The sequence below is a fragment of the Athene cunicularia genome (assembly GCF_003259725.1).
Source record: "Athene cunicularia isolate RWA chromosome 3 unlocalized genomic scaffold, athCun1 chr3_part1, whole genome shotgun sequence".
In the NCBI taxonomy this organism is placed as follows: domain Eukaryota; kingdom Metazoa; phylum Chordata; class Aves; order Strigiformes; family Strigidae; genus Athene; species Athene cunicularia.
The window spans coordinates 74288332-74307359 of record NW_020799097.1 but is presented as its reverse complement, the minus strand read 5'-3'; the positions used below and the strand labels follow the sequence as shown (position 1 = coordinate 74307359).

General features: G+C 40.6%; 1 protein-coding gene across 1 annotated transcript in view; it reads left to right on the top strand.

Annotated features, from left to right (window-relative positions):
- Window positions 1–1018, top strand: part of PRKN (parkin RBR E3 ubiquitin protein ligase) — a 746949-nt gene extending 745931 nt beyond the window's left edge. Inside the window, exon 13 of the mRNA XM_026844563.1 lies at window positions 170–1018. Coding sequence (XP_026700364.1) covers window positions 170–279 — 110 coding nt within the window. The 3' untranslated portion in view covers window positions 280–1018. The remainder of the gene's footprint in view (window positions 1–169) is intronic.
- The last annotated feature ends 18010 nt before the right edge of the window (window positions 1019–19028 follow it).

Below are 19028 nucleotides of genomic sequence, written 5' to 3'. Positions count from 1 at the left end.
ACCTTATGTGTAGCCTAGGGAAAGTATTCCTCAGGTTTGTACTTCTCTTTTATTAAGTATTTGGTTAGTAAATGAATGCCTAAGAAAGTTGGTTTTAACACTTTTAATTGTTGATTAATATCTCTAAGTGTTTGTCAAGTACCAAAGTCATTCTATTGCTATTTTGCAGGTGGCTGCATGCACATGAAATGTCCTCGCCCTCAGTGCAGATTTGAGTGGTGCTGGAACTGTGGCCTGGAGTGGAACAGAACCTGCATGGGAGATCACTGGTTTGACTAGTGGTGCTGAGGCCGGCCCGTGTTGTTGTTAAAGCTTGTTTTCACTGAGGCCAAATTCTGAACTCCTTGCTCAAACAAAATTCCCTGTGGTTTCAGGGACACAGAGTTCAGACGTTGGCCCAGATTGTTGGTTTTTGCTTTCTTGCATATGCAATCATACCAAAATCACATTGAAGCTATGCCAAGGGTTTTAAATCCACTAAGTAAAAAGAGTAATTGTTTTAATGGACAGGCTTGCTCATCATGGTACAAAGAGGGGTAAATTACACCTTTCTGAACTTCTGCAGTCTGTCAGCATGGAGAGCAGGCAGTGTTACCATGAGGAACTTTGCTTGACATTTATAGGCAGGAATCTGCAACTCTTGCAAGAGAGATCAGTCTGCATGTGAGTGTGTGAGCGTCAAGGAGGGTGGAGGATGTTCCCTGCATCAGCTGTTTTTTCTTTGACCACTCCTTTGCTCATTCAGCACAATTTTTGATTTTGAGGCAGTATTTCTTAACAGCTTTTTTGGCAGAGAGAAGACAGTGGTTATTCAGTGTTTTCTCAGGGTTCCTTCCTAACAGGTTTTCTGTAGGGGTCTTGCTTTCAAACCAAATTCTCATATAAACATCCAGCTTTATGCCGTGTATGTGCTTGTGTATTTGTAATGTACGACACAAATCACAGAATCGTCTAGGTTTAAAAAGACCTTGAAGATCATCCAGTCCAACCATTAACCTAACACTGACAGTTCCCAACTGCACCATATCCTTCAGCACTATGTCTACTCTTAAACACCTCCAGGGATGGGGACTCCACCACCTCCCTGGGCAGCCCATTCCAACACCTAACAACCCCTTCTGGAAAGAAATGCTTCCTAATACCCAGTCTAAACCTTCCCTGGTGCAACTTGAGGCCATTCCCTCTTGTCCTATCACTTGTTACTTGGTTCAAGAGACTCATCCCCAGCTCTCTGCAACCTCCTTTCAGGGAGCTGTAGAGGGCGATGAGGTCTCCCCTCAGCCTCCTCTTCTCCAGACTAAACACCCCCAGTTCCCTCAGCTGCTCCTCGTAGGACCTGTGCTCCAGACCCTGCACCAGCTGCGTTGCCCTTCTCTGGACACGCTCGAGTCATTCAATGTCCTTTTTGGAGTGAGGGGCCCAAAACTGAACACAGGAATCGAGGGGCGGCCTCACCAGTGCCCAGTACAGGGGTCAGATCCCTTCCCTGTCCCTGCTGGCCACACTATTGCTGACACAAGCCAGGATGCCATTGGCCTTCTTGGCCCCCTGGGCACACTGCTGGCTCCTGTTCAGCCGGCTGTCAATCAGCACCCCCAGGTCCCTCTCTGACTGGCAGCTCTCCAGCCACTCCTCCCCAAGCCTGTAGCGCTGCTGGGGGTTGTTGTGGCCCAAGGGCAGCCCCCAGTATTTGGCCTGATGGAAACTCCTCCAGTTGGCCTCAGTCCATGGCTCCAGCCTGTCCAGGTCTCTCTGCAGAGCCTCCCTACCCTCGAGCAGATCAACTCTCCCACCCAACTTGGTGTCATGACATACTCATTACATTGACTTTGTTACCATTGGATGCTGTTGCAGTGTTGACTGGATCCGATTAAGTGTCGTGAAAGCTGGACTCACAGGTCTTTATTTTTCTTGTGCTTACAGCAATACTTCAGACGTGGCAAGGGGAGGCAGGAGAACACTTCTCAGGGGCTTTATCATCATTCTCCTAAATTGAATTAGAAAATGGGTATATTTCTGAAAATACATTCACAGCTCGAACAGTGTGGGGCAGAGGGACATCTTTCATTTTACAATGTTAACACAGTAAGTAAAGCTTACTAGCATTTCCAAACCTGAACAATCTTACTGTTTGGTGTGCTTTACATTGCTGTCTTTTTCTGAAATGAAATGGGTACCGTCCACATCCAACATGCCATGTAAGGATTTGCACAATTCGGTATTGGAATAAAACGCACAATAAAGTGGTCAAAATTTTAAACTTTATTTCTTTTTTCATTTGAATAAAAAGTAAATGAGTACAATGATGCTGGGTGGGTCATGCATTTCCTTGACTGATTCAGACTCCCAGCTGACAGACTAGCCCTTTGATTAAGACATGCTTTTAGCACAAAATAAATTCCAGGGCCATGGACTCCTTTTATCAAGTCTGAATTAATATTTTGTATGGCATGATTGTAGACTCCTGAAAATATGAGTGTGTCTCTTATCAGTCAGTGCAGAGCAAGAAGCTTGAGTTATAAAGAAATCCCAGAATCACTACAAAAATGTACAGTTGCTAAAAGCAGTGGACTATTCATCTGTCTCAGCTGGAAGTGACGTTAAAAGTCTGAGGAAACAAAGGGATGAAAGCATGAGGTACCAGAAATGAGAGAGTGAACTGGTAGAATTAAGAAAATGAGAAAGGAAGTGGCAATGAGAGGACAATGGCCATTTCTTAAAGGCCATTTTCCTTTTTGGCACTGGTGAGCTAAAACATATGCAGAAGTAGCTACATTAAAGTGTAGGGATGCAATAGAGTGCTGCAATGTAGCTCATTTAAGTACATTATCTTAATGAGGATATTTTACTGTGAGGTCTGATTATTTCATGATTTGATTTCCTATACCTGGAAATCTATTTTATTTTATTATTTATATGGCTTGTCGCCAACACACTATGGAAAAAATCACAATGCTTACTTTTACTTTGGTTGTGAGTTACATGGAAGCTCATCACTATATTTCATATCCACAAACATTTGAAATAAAAGAAGTCTAAATTTCTTTCCCATTTTTTTAATGTCTTTCTTACAGAGGAATAAAAACCTGTTCATGTAAAGCGATTTCACTGAGTTAGAGCCTGCCCTAACAAGTTAATGTTTTAATTGTCGTATAGAAACATAATTTATGCCCCTGGATCAAGGTCCATTGAAGATCAGCTCCTGTATTTCTTTCTGGCCTGGTCAGAACATAGCAAGCATGACTCATAATAGAATAGAATAAAAACCTCTCTTTCTTGGGAAGAACTCGTCAGAGGATGGGATTATGAGCATTCATCTAAGACATAAGCAAGGCCAGGAAAGGAGAATAAAGAAAGGAGTTCCAGCACTGACTCAAGATTATCCACTTTTAGAGACTGACTTTATAGGCCATTGTCACTTAGGGTTTCTTCACACAATCCAGATTTACACCCTGCCAAAAAAAAAGTGTATGCTGCTGATTTTAGTAGAACATCTCCTGATCTTCTCTATGTTAATACACATATATCTGTATGTGTATGTACACAGTGTTTGAGATGGTACAGGCTATAAACCTGATTTATGTTTGCAGTGAGATTCTCATAGTTTCCACAATGCAAAGGACATGGAAAATCAGGATTAATGTTCTCTGACACTGTAAGAATGCTGGGATTCTTATAGAGATGTGTGAATTGGACCTAAAATTTCCTACACTGATCATTTTTTTGGTGTGGAAAATGCCCTTTGAAAAAAATCTCAAACTTTTTAAAAAAATCTAATTGATACTGTAGTTCAAAACAGAACAAACTGAGTCTTCAGTGTCTATTTAGACTGCTCCTCTTAATTCAGCTCTGAAATACCAGAGTGGAATTCATTTCACCCAACTTTAGCTTTGTAGTTGGTGTGGTAGCCTTAGAGACTCATGCAGAGACCTGTTGTGCACGTGGATGGTGGGACCTGCTGAGTTTTAAGTACAACTGGTACTGGCTAGAGGTGAGACAGCAACATCCCTGCCAGAGACAGGGTGCAGCTCCTGACAGGACAAACAGGACTGCAGAGCTCCCACACGCTCTTGGCATGGAGAGGGGACTCCTCCTTTTTTTAAGACTTATGATCTGCCATAGCTTGCTATCGTCCATGAAGCCAGCCTTGGCAAACACTTCCTCTGGGTCGGCACAAGCTTCTCTGAGGTGGTCCTGGACAGCCATAGGGGAAATGAAGACAAACAGGACTCGAGCATGAAACAAGAGGGAAACCAACCTGCAGGCATAAGCAGATACAAAGTTTTCAAGAGTTTTATGTTCTCTACTAGCAATACACTCCAGAAACACTAAAATTTAACTACGTGTTCTAAGAAGATGAATTATTATGATGATATAAAGCAAAAAGTCTGTATCTTTTTACATCTAGGTTTGCCTTTGTTAATTGAATTCCCTTTACCTTGAGCCTTCTTCATCTTTTAGTTTAAAACAATTACAGACTTGTTCTTGGTACTGCAAACTGGGCTCCTTTTAGTGTGTGTTAAATGGATTAAGTACAAGATATATCCTGAAATATTCAGTAATAATTATCTCTATAATAATTCAGCTCTGTAACAACAACGAAAATATCTAATATTTAATTCCAGCTGGCAGTGAAATCTGAATACTGAGTAGATTAAGAAGAAAATATATAACAGCTTGGCTCCCTCAGAAAAAAACATATCTCAAATCTTAGCATAAATAATACTTTGGGAGCCGTGACTGACTAAAATATCATTTATATGTCTGCCTTATCTTGTCACAAACTGCAAGTCAAATAATTTCATTTTAAAATGTACACTTTAAAAAAAATTCAGTAATGGCATTCCAGAAGAAATATTATGCCACTGTTAGGAAATAAGTCACTCTGTCAAAGGATAGCAAGCAGTGGGGTTTTCTTTTTGCATATGAATAGTAAGGTACCATCTATAGTGCAAACAGGTAGGGTAGCAAAACTTTTTGCCCACAGATCTTGCAGATCACGTAAACTGAAGTAAAATTTGCATTTGTGAAGGGGAACCTGAGGCGCTTGGAGGAGAGAGGCCAGATTCAGAGAGATTCTGCCACCCTGGAAGACGGAAGATTTAGCCCTTTGTGCCAAACTTTCTCACACTTTGAGGTAACAACCACAACTGCTGTGTTCCTCATGCTCCCTGTGCTGCTCAAGCCACTACACAAGTAAATCGTTGGGTGCAGTCAACTCAATAAGCAACACTTGCAGCAAGACAGGAAAGATAAAGTGTACTATCAGCTTTAAAGACTGGTTAGCCCCATGCTGACTTAATGTATTTGATTCAACATTTGACTAGCATGATGATGACTGATCTAGAGAAACTACACAGAGATGGAGAGCTCTTAACAACTAGATTTTGTGCCCAGGCAGCAAAATTCTCATGCTTCCTTCAGTTCTCCTTCAAGCAACAGAAAAGCCTGAAGAAGACAGCACTCGACCAAAGCTGCCAGAAGAAGGAAACCCCATGTCCATGATGGTCCTTCAGCAACTTCACCTAGCTGTATCTGGCAGCACAGCATCGACAGTGATTCAGCAAAGAGACAAATGTGCTACTTTACATTTTATTCTCACTTGATAACAGTTTGTAAGGAAATATTTCTATCAATTAACAAATTTTGAAAAACACCACCCTCTTCTTTTTCAAACATGTTTGTTTATGGTTTATTTGTGTATGTGTTTGCCCATGTGGTTCCCATTGTTATCACCAACTGATTTCCAGCTGTGACTCCTCTTCAGATGGTTAATGCTCTATCAGTTCTCAACTTGATTGTCTAGGAACTACTAGAGTGCATGCACTGAGTAGTCCCTTCTCATATTCTGAGTAAGCATGCACAGACCAAAAAAAATATAAATGGCTTTAAACAAGCAGTAAGGTAGGCAAGCTGAGAGAAGCTCATTTAATCATATGGAGAATCATATTTAATGTAGTGGTTTGTGTATCTACAGGGATTTCTTTTTTTTAGAAATCAGGTCATACGCCATTTCATTTTTCTTCATTATTATTAATAGTGCTTTTTTTCTTTGCTTTTAATTTGTTTTCCTTGTCTGTGTCTCCATTTTTCTGAATAATGGAGTAATGGTTCTATGCCAGTAGATAAAATATGCAGCAAGACATCACCTGCTACATTACTTTTTGGCTTTTATCCCTTGAAAGCTTAAGGAATCCACATAATCCATGTAGGCAGGGAAGTGCCATTACCTGTATTTTACAGTCAGAGAACTCAGTCCAGAGAACACAACCAGACTGCATGGAGGCAACAGCTCAAATGTACACCAGCCCTTTCCCCACAAATGGGGAAATCTGTGGCTGCACCAAACTGGAGGCTGGCCACATGTGTACTGACACAGTGATGGCACAAGCTCAGGGAGGCAGGAAGCAAGTTTGAAGTTTAAGGTCCAGAGTACACCAGTATGACACACAGAAATAATAAAACAAAAAGGTAGGATTTTTGGTTGCCTAAAGAACAGTGACCTATCCTGACATCCTTTGCAATCACCGGGAATTTTACTGCTGACTTCACTAGAAGAGACTTTGAAAACACTACTTAGTTTGACTTTTTAGCAGTACATAGAAGATCTCTGGAAGTACTTGATGTCCCAGTTTCCTCTTTATCTCTTTCTTAGTTGAATATTTTATCTACAAAACATAGTCATGCCCACTCTCTACACCTCATTTTAGTGTAAACTAAAATCTATCAAGCACTGATGTCAGAGTTGTTTTAAAAACCTTTAGTTAAGTACAGCTGAAGCAGCACACTCTATATTCATTCTTACTTGGTACATGATTGTATTGTCTGCCTCATAAACAGTAATCTCGACAGCCTGACAGCTTCATCTGCTGGTTACCAGGTCAAAAACTGGTTGGATGAAGACCTTAAGTAATGATAAAAAGATAGTGCTAAAATGAAAAGCAGCAATCAATAAAATGAAATAGTATTCAGACACTACTTCTGTTGGGGCCAATATAATGTTTTTCTTGGAATGGATACTAAATGCTCCTGAATAGGTTCAGCCAACTGAGTTTGTTTATGCCTGGAAGCTAAATCTGGAAAGCCCTGCACTGTTCTTTTCCAAAGTAAAGAAATCGCAATATGCTAAAAGGGTTTGAAATTCTTTTAATGAATAGCTGAAGTCCATGTGTTCCACAGCTGGTGGAGTTAAAAACCAGAAAAAGCAAACTACCTCACTAAGATGCACTGACATTTTTCCAGTGTCCAATGATACAACAAATGCCAGACTTGCTTTTTTTAAAAAATCTGCTTCTCAAAGGCAAAAATGACTGTGATATTTACACTGAAATCAATCAGTTAATGAGGCTGAAATAAATCCTGATTCGATCTTATAAGTTTTAGTGGTGATGTAACTGAATCTAACACTATACCAATATGTTACTCAGGCTTTGCTTAGAGAATATTAAGGTGCTTATTAGCTGAGTTGCAATCATTCAGGTCTTTATTTTGTTTCAGAAGTACAATGATCAAGACCTCATTCTGTTGGATTTTACAGAAAGCAAACATAGGCTTTAAACCGGTGCTAGCAATAAGCTCCTGTGTGGTAGGATATCTTCTCCTGAACTAGTAATCTCTTCTCATGTGACATTTACTATGCACAAGTTAAAAACAATCAGTGGCATTTCATTTTTAGTCCTTTTTATTGTGTAATCTTCAGGGTAGAATTGAATAAATAAAAATATAAAGCCAAGTCAACACAACAGGAAGCCTACTTCTCTTGCTGTTCCAATACAGCTGTACCACAGACCTACCTGATACCAGCTTGGTAGACCAGTGCAGTATACAAAATAAGCTGTAGATCAGCAAATTTACATATTTATTTATTCTATTGCACTATTTTGTTAAGACCTTTGCCAGTCTAGGAAACTCAGAAGCCCTTTCCCTCCTCTGGCAGGGCTCATTCCAATAGATTCCTGTGATGAGTGATGGCTGTGGCAGTCCAAGTGCTTGTGCATAAACTGTATCATCATCTGGGTGGAGCTGGGGTACAGCTTGCTCTCATACTTGGAGTTTGCTATTTGTAAGTGCTCAGTTCCTACTCAGGAACCCATAAAAGGCCAGATTGTCAAAGGTCACCATGGTGTCTCATACATAAAAGAGAACAGTTGACACATTTTCTCTGATTCTGGATGCTGAGCAATATGGAAAAACCTGAGAAACTGTAAATAAATAAGTTTGCTTCTTCAAAAGCCAAAAAAGTCCATGATCCAGAGCCCTTTGTAATGAGTGCATCCAGTGTCACTTTTCTGTTAAATTTCCAGCAAATGATATATATTATACTATTTTGCTAGTTGGTGTTTATTTAAACATTTGTATTAGATTGCAAAAGGCCTTAGCAGAGCTTTAGCAAGTCTCCTGTAAATGATGTATAGTTATGCAGCACTGCTTGGTCCAAAGAAAAAATGGTGTTTCTTATTGCCTTCATCCCACTATGGAATAGTGCACTATTTTTATAAGCAGTAGGCCTTGACAGATAGATGATCTTATGAGGTCCCTTCTCATATGTTCCTACAGCATTGTGTTGGCCTACTCCCAAATGAAAACTCCAACTTTGAGAACTATTCAATCAATTATCTAATTGCTTGAAGGAAGAGATACAGGAGCCTTTCTTATTAATGCAGCCATTGTCTTAGATCCAGCAGCTTCCTTTGCTAGTCAATGGCATTACCAGACAGAGCTCCATACTAGGAGGTTTTCCTGATACTTAACACCACCTAATTCCTTTCTCTTTCATGATATTAAGATCTCAGGAATAGAAAGGTCGTCTTAGTTTGCTGTGTCCAGTCTACTGTCACAAGCACCTGGTTATCTCAGTCTTGCCATAAATTTACAGAGTTCTTTGGCAAGCAGTTTTTAAGTCCCATTTGCTTTCATGGCAAGGCAATTCTGGAACCTGATTCCAGCTGCTAGTGATGAAAAACTTTTTCATTCCAAGGTATTAATGGATACCTTATAATTATTTATCATTATATCAATATCATTTGTAAGCTTAATGTTTTCTTGTTCTTGTTTATGTCTCCTATTCCCTTTGTTCCCTGACTGAATGGAGTTGACAGCAATCATATTTCCACTCCATTTATTTTAGTAGGCTTAGTAGGCCAAGCTTAAAAGCTTGGTTCAACATTTCTCTAAACATCCCAGAATCAAGTTACCCCAATTTTACTTTACCTTTTTTCAAGTACAAGTGACAGACTTTTGCATACAACGGCAGGTGTGGTTGCACTGACACTTTCTGTGGTACTCATGCCTCTGTGTGTCTGTTGAAAACACTTCTGACATATGCCAGATGACCACACGTTATGCTGGTAATTCATAATCATCCTAGGATGGTCTACCTCACCCAAAGCCTTCTTTACCTTGTTTCCACATGCTGCACTTCTGATTTATGAGGTGTCTACACTCTTTTTCTGACTATTTTTCTCAGTTTCTGGCTTTATATAGTGCTAGCTAGCTGCTGCTGTGCATCTTAGGATACAAGCCAGTTCCTGCAAAGCAAGCACATACAGGAACATCCTTTGGTAATCACCCCTGTATATGTTTGTGTTCTGTATAAATGTTTTTTCCAAGTGCTATAAGAGCATTTTTTTACTCCTTTACAGTAATGTAAATCTGCTATGTTCAATGAATCTGGGAGCTTGATGGGTTTGAATACCTCTAGCTTGGCAGTTTATTTGCTTGCCAAATGTGTTTCAGTTCTTTATCCTCAAGGTTCATCTATACTGTTATCGGTAGACCTCACGTAGATGTAGATTAATGGAGTGGGTTGACCCTGGGCAGCAACTATGTACCCACTCAGTCACTCCCACACCCAGCATGGTCAGGAAGAGACTAGGAAGAGCAAAAGCAAGAAAAAAACCTCATGAGTCAGGATAAAGACAGTTTAATAACTGAAAAAAAGAAAAGAAATAGTGATACAAAAGCAATCACTCACCACCTCCCACAAGCAGATGGATGCCCAGCCAGTCTCTGAGCAATGTCTACTTTAGAAAGGCAGCCTGCCAGGTTTGATGGCAGGTCGTGATGTTATATGGCATGGAATACTGTCTTGGTCAGTGTGGGTCAGCTGCCCCAGCTGTGGCTCCTCCCAAGCCTCTTGCCTACCCCCAACCAACTCACTGTGGGGACAGAGTGAGAAAAATAGAAAGCCTTGATACCATGCAAGCACTGCTCAGCAATAAATAAAACACTGGTATATTATCCACACAGTCACAAATCCAAATCACAGCACCGTACAGGCTGCTATAAAGAAAATTAAGTCTGTACCAATCAGACCCTGTAAAAAGAGCTTGCTTTATACTAGTTGGAGTAGGATACTGCTACACATGTGGTCATGGCAGCATGAATTACCTGCTGCCTTGGTGTCCCTAAGTGCTCTAGTGCCTAACAAGGGTTGAATTAATGATGAAGCTTTTTTCTCAGTGTGAGTATTAATGGGTTTTTCTGTACTTAACTGGCATCCTATTTTTATAAATTTAGTATCTTTGTGATCTTTGGCAAGATCTGGTTGAAATTGGCTAACACTGAAAATCTTCTGTGGGAGGACTGACAGACAGCTGCACAGACAGACACATTTAGACAGTAAGGAAGCTAGGCCAAAACCCAAATATCTAGATTAAATTCTCACCAAGCTACTGGAGAGTGTGAAGACAGAGAGAGAAAGCTAAGCAAGCTAAACAGCCTCATCTTATGATTAAATAATGGCTACACAAAGCATTAAGCATCCCCCATTCCAGTCTTAATTCCTACTTTAAATTGAGATCAGAAGTTCCCCATTAATTTAAGGAGAAATGGATTAACTCCCCCACCCTCCCCCCGCCCCCCTCTTTTGGGGCTGTGCAGGAAGCATGAAGAAGTTTGTTGGGTTAACCCAAAAGCTGGGCCTTGTCCTGTGGAGTTGTTTCTACTGACTCACGTGGAGAATGAGGTCAGCATTAATTAAAACACACCAGTGATGAAAATTGCAGAAATTATCTGATTCATTTTCACCAAGTGTCTGCCTGTCTTCCTCTTGACTACAAATGAAGTTTGGAGCAACCACGCTTCTAACTCAGGTATCTTGGTTAAATATCTCGAATTGGTGCAGTGACACCAGCAACAGACAGCCTGCTTTTGACTACTATTTAAAGATCACTAGGGCACAGGGAGCACAACTTCCAGCTCACCAGGGAGGACATTCAAGTCACAGCTGGTTACAGCCAAACTTTTTTCTGTGGTGGCAGTAGCCCAGTGATACATGGATTATGGAAACAAGCTTCTCACTCCGTGCAACTTCAGAGCATGCAACACTCTGGGCACAGATGGGAGGAGGAAAGACGTAAAGGTCTTCAGTCTTCCAGATTCCAGGCTGGGCCCAGTTTATTGGCAATATTGGCTATAGATCCTGTGCAGTTCATTCATGTCCTACTTCAGTGAGAAAGGAGTAACTAAGCTTTTTACGTACAACCTTATCCCTTTGTTACTTCCTAGTTAAAGACTTTGCAAATCTTGCGTTGCAAGCATCATAAACAGTGGTACCATATGTCTCCTGAACTACCACAATTACAGGAGCAACACTTCAGTCAGGATTCAAAAAAAAGAGGTAGTCTTTGTATCAACAAAGGAACTTTGTTATAAACACATCAACCAACAAGGGAAGTCAGAAACACATTGTATGTGTCCTGACCTGCTTCTGACCACTTCGTTCAGAGTCGAGCAAAACGTATTAAGGTGTACTTGCAGAATTCTCTGGCAGAATTATTCTGTTACAAAATATCTCCTTCTGTAGTAAACTTCTGAGGAGCAACAGTTTCTTCAAAGATTATTCAATATTTCTCATTTAATAGCAAAAAAAACACCAAAACCCAAAACCTAGTAGGTCCTCTTGCTTCAGCTTTAGCTTCTTATTATCTTAAACAGACAAGGCATGCACCTTGTAATTTCACCAAGAACTGAGTCTTGAAGAGTGAGCAGTGGTAGGAAATTTCAATTTCAAAGTTAAAATTTTTCTAGGGTTATATGCCACTGGCAGAGCTTTGCTATAAAAGAAAGTGTAAGGCATGCTTTTTCCTTTTGCTGTTAGTCTTTTATACAGTCTTTTATATCCTGACTCTATAGTTTTCATTAATTACAATAATAGCTATTATATCCAAGGGACAATGTTTTGACCCTGTACACACAAACGGCTGGGTTATCAAATGTCCTCTATTATAGTACAGAGGAAGTTGTTCAGTAGGATGTTAAAACAATTTCATTCTCCTTCCTCTGCTGCTGTTTCAGGCTGCCTCTGCATACTTCAGTCTCTGCCAGTCAGGAGTGCCATGCATTAAGACTAAAAGAGGCTGCACATGAGGATTTATGTGACTAGAAACTGTACACAAGGTAATGGAAAAACTGCATTTGCAGAACAAAATATGGACTTAACGACACACCCCTCTCTCATTGACAGTCCAGCTTCCTCCTCATTGAACTTGAAATCAAGTTCATTCTACATCTCTCGGGTGAGAACCTAACTCATCCCATATGACGACTATCACATTCCCACATACCTTTCTGGTGCAAGAGGGGCATTTAGAAGAAGCACAAATACGCTGACTGTAAATCAGGCCTGAATTTGCTTTCCTTTTTCTGAAGAGCAACACCAGTAATCATGAAGTTACTCACCGCTTAGGGTAAAGATGGCAGGATCAGACTCATGTCCCTGGCCTCACTTCACAGGTGAGTTGTGAAAATGAACCTGGACACTGTAACAGTCGGTACCATCAAAAATGCCCATGAGGGTTTAAACAACACCCAACAAATATTAGCTTGTGTTGCTGCCACACACATTGAACAAGGAAGATAAATAAATTCTCATTAAATGAGGCATGCTTGCCTCTCTCTGAATATGGGGTCTGTGGAAAAAGCACTGGGCAGCCATGTAAACTGAAACCTACATAACATATGAAGACCCACGGAGGAGGCCATATATTTCCACAGGCCACTTTCATTCTGGCATTTCCATCTTTAAGTGGTTGATTTTGCAACATGTCTTTTGCTGTTTGTGTATGTGTTTAGCATATAAATCTAAACTGAAACAGTGCATTAAAATGCTTATTAGCTCTACAAAGTTTGAAATCTCATGCCGTAGCCACATTTTGCTACTCACACTCATTTCAAGATCTGTTGCGCATCTGTGGTCTCTCCCCTCTCCTTAGGAGAGCTAACTGTGGGGAGCAAATCACTGTACCTTCCATACCTTTCTGCACATATCCAATGTCAGCAAGGACCTTGGCAAATGTCCTCTGAAGAATTTTGCTGCAGTGGCTGAAGACACTACTGTGCCTGGCTAAGTGCTCTGCCCTTCTTCTGTTACTTGCCTTATTCCAATGAACAGCTAGCATTGAGCAGTTCACCTCTGGAGGTGATTTTGTTGAAATCTTGGGCTATGTCTGGGAGCACTTAAGACACAGGTACATGTTGCTCCTTCATCTTCTACTGGATCAATAACCCAAGAGGGTAGGAAGGACAGCTAGGAAACCAATAACACCTGAAAGTGCCCCTGAGAGATTTGCCAGAGTCTGTTGGCTAAAACACCTGTTAGCTATGTTGGTAAAGCACAGTTAAAGGCCACAGTCTCCTCTAGTGAAAACCAGTATCTAGTGTCATGGAAACTCATGGAGCTACATCAGTTTTACACCAGTTATACCTGTTCACAGTTCATGTCCTGATACATATTTAGCCAGCTGAAGGCAAGGTTCCCTACAGTCCACACTGACCAGATGCATGTCAGGCCAGGGCATAGCTTTCTCTCTATGGAACTGCAGGTCCAACCCATTCCCACCTGCCCCCACATCATCCCAAACAGAGCTGCCACAACCTTCCCCAAAGTGATTTGCAGTCACTCAGGTAGCGAGCTGAATGCCACATTAAGGACTTCAATTTTTGTCTAATTAAGAGATGCAATCAACTAGTCCACAAACACTTAAGGATCTTCTTAATGCTATTTTTATCAGCTTAAGTGCCAGACACTGTAGTGTGAGGTAATCATTAGTGCTGGTATTTGAAGGCAGGGAAGTTTTAGCTTACTGTATTTTCCCTCATGAGCTTTTGCACTCTGCTAACCCACTCCCTCTGCCATTACTGTGCTGGCTCCCATTTGCCGCTAGCATCCAATATAAAATCATTTGCTATAAATTACTTTAAAAGTACTGATGGCCATCCTTCCAAAAATACACTCTTAATAAGCAGCTTCTAGGCACAGTTTTAGGATACAGGAAACTAAAAGAAAAAAAAGGACTAAAACAAAAAAAGGAACAAACTCAAATTTCTTTTAAGTGAAAAAATTTAGGAAATAAGGTTTTCAAACTTACTTTCTTGGGGGAAGATGCATATTGTCTATTTGTCTGTCATTTCCTAATTCAGAAATGTCTTTTAGAAAGAAATTTTCTTTTCCCATAGGTATTTATAATAAAATAGTTTATCTATAAAATTAAACAACTTCTGCTGCCCAAGACTGTCACTTGCCTCCATTTAGCTGTACAGTATTACTAGTAATATTTTAGCAGTTCTTATGAAGCCTTATTATGCTTCATATTGTCTAGCATTATAGCAAAAGAAGACTGTTTGTGCCCTTAGGGTGTCATGACTCAGGTAGCTGGTATATCCTCCCTCCCACCCACTCCTGTGAGCTCTATTGTAGTAACAGAGCAACAGTTGGAGGGCAAATTACTCTTTGGGTCACATCATATTCCCACAAGGTCCTGTTCCATTAATAGAAGAGCTGAAACTTGATGGCAATATCCACAAAATGCTATGAAGGCAGCTGGACCCCTCCAGCTATGATACACAGTGATTCAGCAGCCTAGGAATCTCTTTTGGCTGCTGGATGAACCATACCCCTCGATGCAGAAGTCTTTACCACGGGGTTGTGCAGACTTCACTTGTTTTCTCACATGATGGAGACTCCTGCACACACAGGGTAGTGCTGTTTACAAGGCCATATGTCCTGGTGAGTAAAGGTAACACTGGCTATAAGATCCTTACGCTGCACTGAACTGAGCACTAGCAAACCCTCTTGTCTTCATACAACCTTTATTAATTTCAAGGTAGAAAGTTCTCCCCCTGGCAAAAGACTTTTTAATTAGTTGTCATGATGGTATTGCCCTGCCTGATGTAGGTCTTGTAACAATAGTAGTGTGAGGTGGAGATTTTTCAGCCATGGGTTTTGGAATTCTATTATCTGTGTTGAAACAAACACCGATTTTTTTGATTGTTTGTGATTCCCCTTATGAAGAAAAAAGGACAGGAAAAGAAGACAAGACAGAAAAGACATTTCCAGTGCATAAACAAACTCAGGCTACTGGGTCACTGATGTCTCAAATGCTACAACTCATTGGGGATGGCAAAAGAAAGTAATGCTTAGGGAGTCAGCTGCAGCCATCTGTCTACAAGGAGCATCTGGTCATGAGATGCTGTTATTAATGAAATGGGATTGCCCTGTGCTGTCCATTTACTGCAGTTAGTGTAGTCAATTCTGATTCATGCTATCATTATGGCTACCATGCCTGGCAGGCAGCAGGTTTTGTTGGTAGTATTGGTAATACTTGGGACACCTGTGGTTCAAAAAAGGTGTGAAAAGCAGTAGACTCAGAGTGCTTATGTAAACTGTTTCTTGGTTGAATTGCTAGGCGACTGATTGACAGCTCCCAGAGCTCAGAGTTTCCTAGGCTAGCGTTTCTTAGTCATCTGGGAGTTGGTGAGTAGGAAATGACATCAGCTATGTTATTCATATTGAAAAAAAAATATGAATCAGTGGGGTTTGTAGCATTAATAGCATATTGCTAGCATGGAATTAAGCATACAAGTAAGACACTGTCAGATCACTCTGAGAATGGTTGTGCTAAACCTGCAGCTACATCAGACGGCTGGGGCCGAGCTCACAGATCCAGCAGCTGGTAAGAACATGGGCTCACCAGGCTGTGTCTGTGCACAACAAGCCTTTTTTGGTTAACATCGATGGTTTGAGCTCAGGGGCACCTGAACTCCTGTGATGACACTGAGAATTGTCTGCCAAGTGAGAGGTGCCTCAGCAGCAATCCAGGTCCTTCGGCCCAACCAGTTTTTAATATATTGCACAAAAAAAATCTGACATGTACTTCACACAGCTTTGGTATTTTCTGTATTTCCTACTCCATTTTCTATAAAACTACATTGTTGATGTTTTTATGCCTTCTTTTATGCCTTAATACAAACACATGTCTAGTCAAAGAAATTCTGGTGCTGGGCTATAGAGTGTCTTTCTCAGAAAACTGTGTACTGTATGGAACAGTTTTCATGAAGTATTATCTAAACTTGTGGTTGTGACACTCATCTGACACAAGGTCCTGGGTGTTTGAGCCCCATTTGTGAAGCAGGTCTTACCTGGCGACTGTTCTAAGGTACTGCCTTAGTACATTAGTACCAGATTTAGGTGGCCACCACCAGGAGGTTTGCCCCTCCAAGGACGAGTGGGAGAATTGCCCAATTTCTGGCTAGGTCATTTGGGCATTTAGCCATAAGGTCACTCAGCACAGGTACCTACTGGAGAGGTATTTGGAGCAGGGTCTTTGCCTACTAAGTTGGTGACAAGGGACCCAGTGGACACAGGCAATGCATGACCAAGGAACTTGAGGATTGGTTTCAGGACAGCCTGCCAATGGTTTGTAAGAGGTTGCTAATTACTGTCTTTTGCAGTGATTTTTCCAAAGGAAGTGGATTGCAAATTCACAATTACAATTTCACATAGACTACAAAGGAGTCGTCTGAATAAACAGCCTTTGATTCACCACCATCTTTTCCTGGATTCAGACTGCTGACTAGCTCCGTACCCTGTTGTCATACCCCTAGCTATCCCCTAGCCCCCAGGTTTTCACAGAATAAAAGAACAGAAGGGAGGAAGATAGAATGGGGCAGCTTGTGCCATGAAGCAAAGATGAAAGGCCTGATTTCTAATGTACAAAGAGAATCAGGACCCTTATACTAAACCAGTGATGGGGGTTGCTGTGATTTGTGCTGGAGGCCACACTTAGGACTGAGGCAGACAAGAATACAGACTGCACATGGGGGCAGCTGGACGCTAAAGCATCTTACACTTAAATCTCTTACAGAAATTGCCTGATTGTTTGTGTCTGATAGTGGTTATAGAGAGGCTCTGCATGGCACAGTGGGTCACACATTTTGGAAAGGGCAAAGGTGTGGCATCATCACTTAGTTTGCACCTACCAAAAGGCATCCCTGGATTACATGCCTTCCTTACATCTCTGGCAAATCCTTTTAAGCCTTGCCCCATGCACAGGCTGCAGGGCAGCAGGACATGGTACAGAATTGGAACCAAACATGTATAAATGCTACAGTTAAGGATTCAAATGTAAATAATTAGTAGATGCCAGCAAGGTACCCAGAAAATCTTTCACACTGAGGCAATTTCACTCCAGAAAGTATAACATCACTCTTTCAACAATGTTTTCATTCCATTATAGCCTAAGAGCACTGTGGTGTTTGAAATAGCCTAAGTGCTATCAGGCCTGGGTTTCTGAGAACTACTCTGTCATTTTTCTCACAGGTGTCCAGTCTGCTTTTAGTTTCCTGGCTCCTTTTTTTTTTTTTTTTTTTTTTTTTTTTTTTTTTTTTTTTTTTTTTTTTGAGCAACTGCTGCCGAGGAATCAGAGGGGGAAGAAAGATTAACTAGAAGAAATTAGAGGAAAAGTAGTGTCCTGTATGCTTTTCACACAGGACACAGATTTGCTCTATTTAGTGGGATAAGGCAGTCTAAATGTATAGTGTATTTTTTTCAGTGGCATCACAAGTATTTGGCAGCCTAAGGCAAAAGCAGTACAAAATCTTATCTGATTCTTTCACCCCTTTTCTCTAAATTCTGAGCTTCTAATGCTTTTTGTCTCTTTATTCTCTGTTATCATGTCTTATGCAATGTTTCTGAAATTTAGTATCAAAGATTTTGTCCCAAATGTTTTCATTCCTTAATGTGCATAACAGATACTTACAAGAACTGAAACTATTCAGCTTTCACCCAATTATCTTTAGCTAATGCCTTTTTATTTAAAAATCTATTTTGTCAAACAACATCTCATTTTAAGAAAGCAAGCACCAGTACAGAATGCCAGTTATCTCCAGTTTTGAGGAGTCAGATTTGCTCACACCAAGTATCTTAGTCTATAAGGTAGATGTACCACTAAATTTAACCCTTGAGTCTTCAAGAACTTCCCAGAATGTCTCTATGTATGGGATCTTTATGAATAATTTTAGCGGACTCTACTAAAGTATACAAAATAACATCTGATACAGATCTGTTCTTCAAATACATCAGGCTGCAGAGAAATGTAAAAAAAAAAATATTCACCATCTGTATAAAGACTGCTGCCTAGTGGATATTGCCTGCCACCTAACCAGGGTTTATCCCATAATTTTCTTGGGAAATAAACAGCTCACTACTATTCCCTTTAGATAAAGCAGTCTTTAAAAAAGTATCACATAAGAGAACACTGGTAAGGAGACTGCAACAGCTAATCAAAATGAGAGTTGTGTCCTGTCTTGTGTTTCCAGTACCGACAGTGTGGTACAGAGTTGGTGAAAGGAGCTGCTGCAGGCATCATGTTCTTCAGTGAGCAACGTGTAAAGATGAGTATTTTGCCTGCCATTCCTTTTTTTTTTTTTTTTTTAATGACCTTTACAATTCTGTGTAATTGAACAAAAAGATACTCAAATGCTAACTCATATGTAAATTTGGCAAAGGAACTAGAGTTTGTCCCTGGCAGAATGAAAATGAATGCTTTAAGTGTGGCCTAAAGCTTCTGTCTTTTATGGGCAGGGTGAGCATGCAGCCATCCACAGGGTTAAGACACTGCTACAGAATTAATTCTGAGCTATATCAAGCAGAACACACTTATTGCAGGGATTGCCATTCTCTGTAAGTTTGTGAAGGTTCAAAATGGTAGGCTCGCGTAGCTCACTTCTACACATTATTGCAACATAAA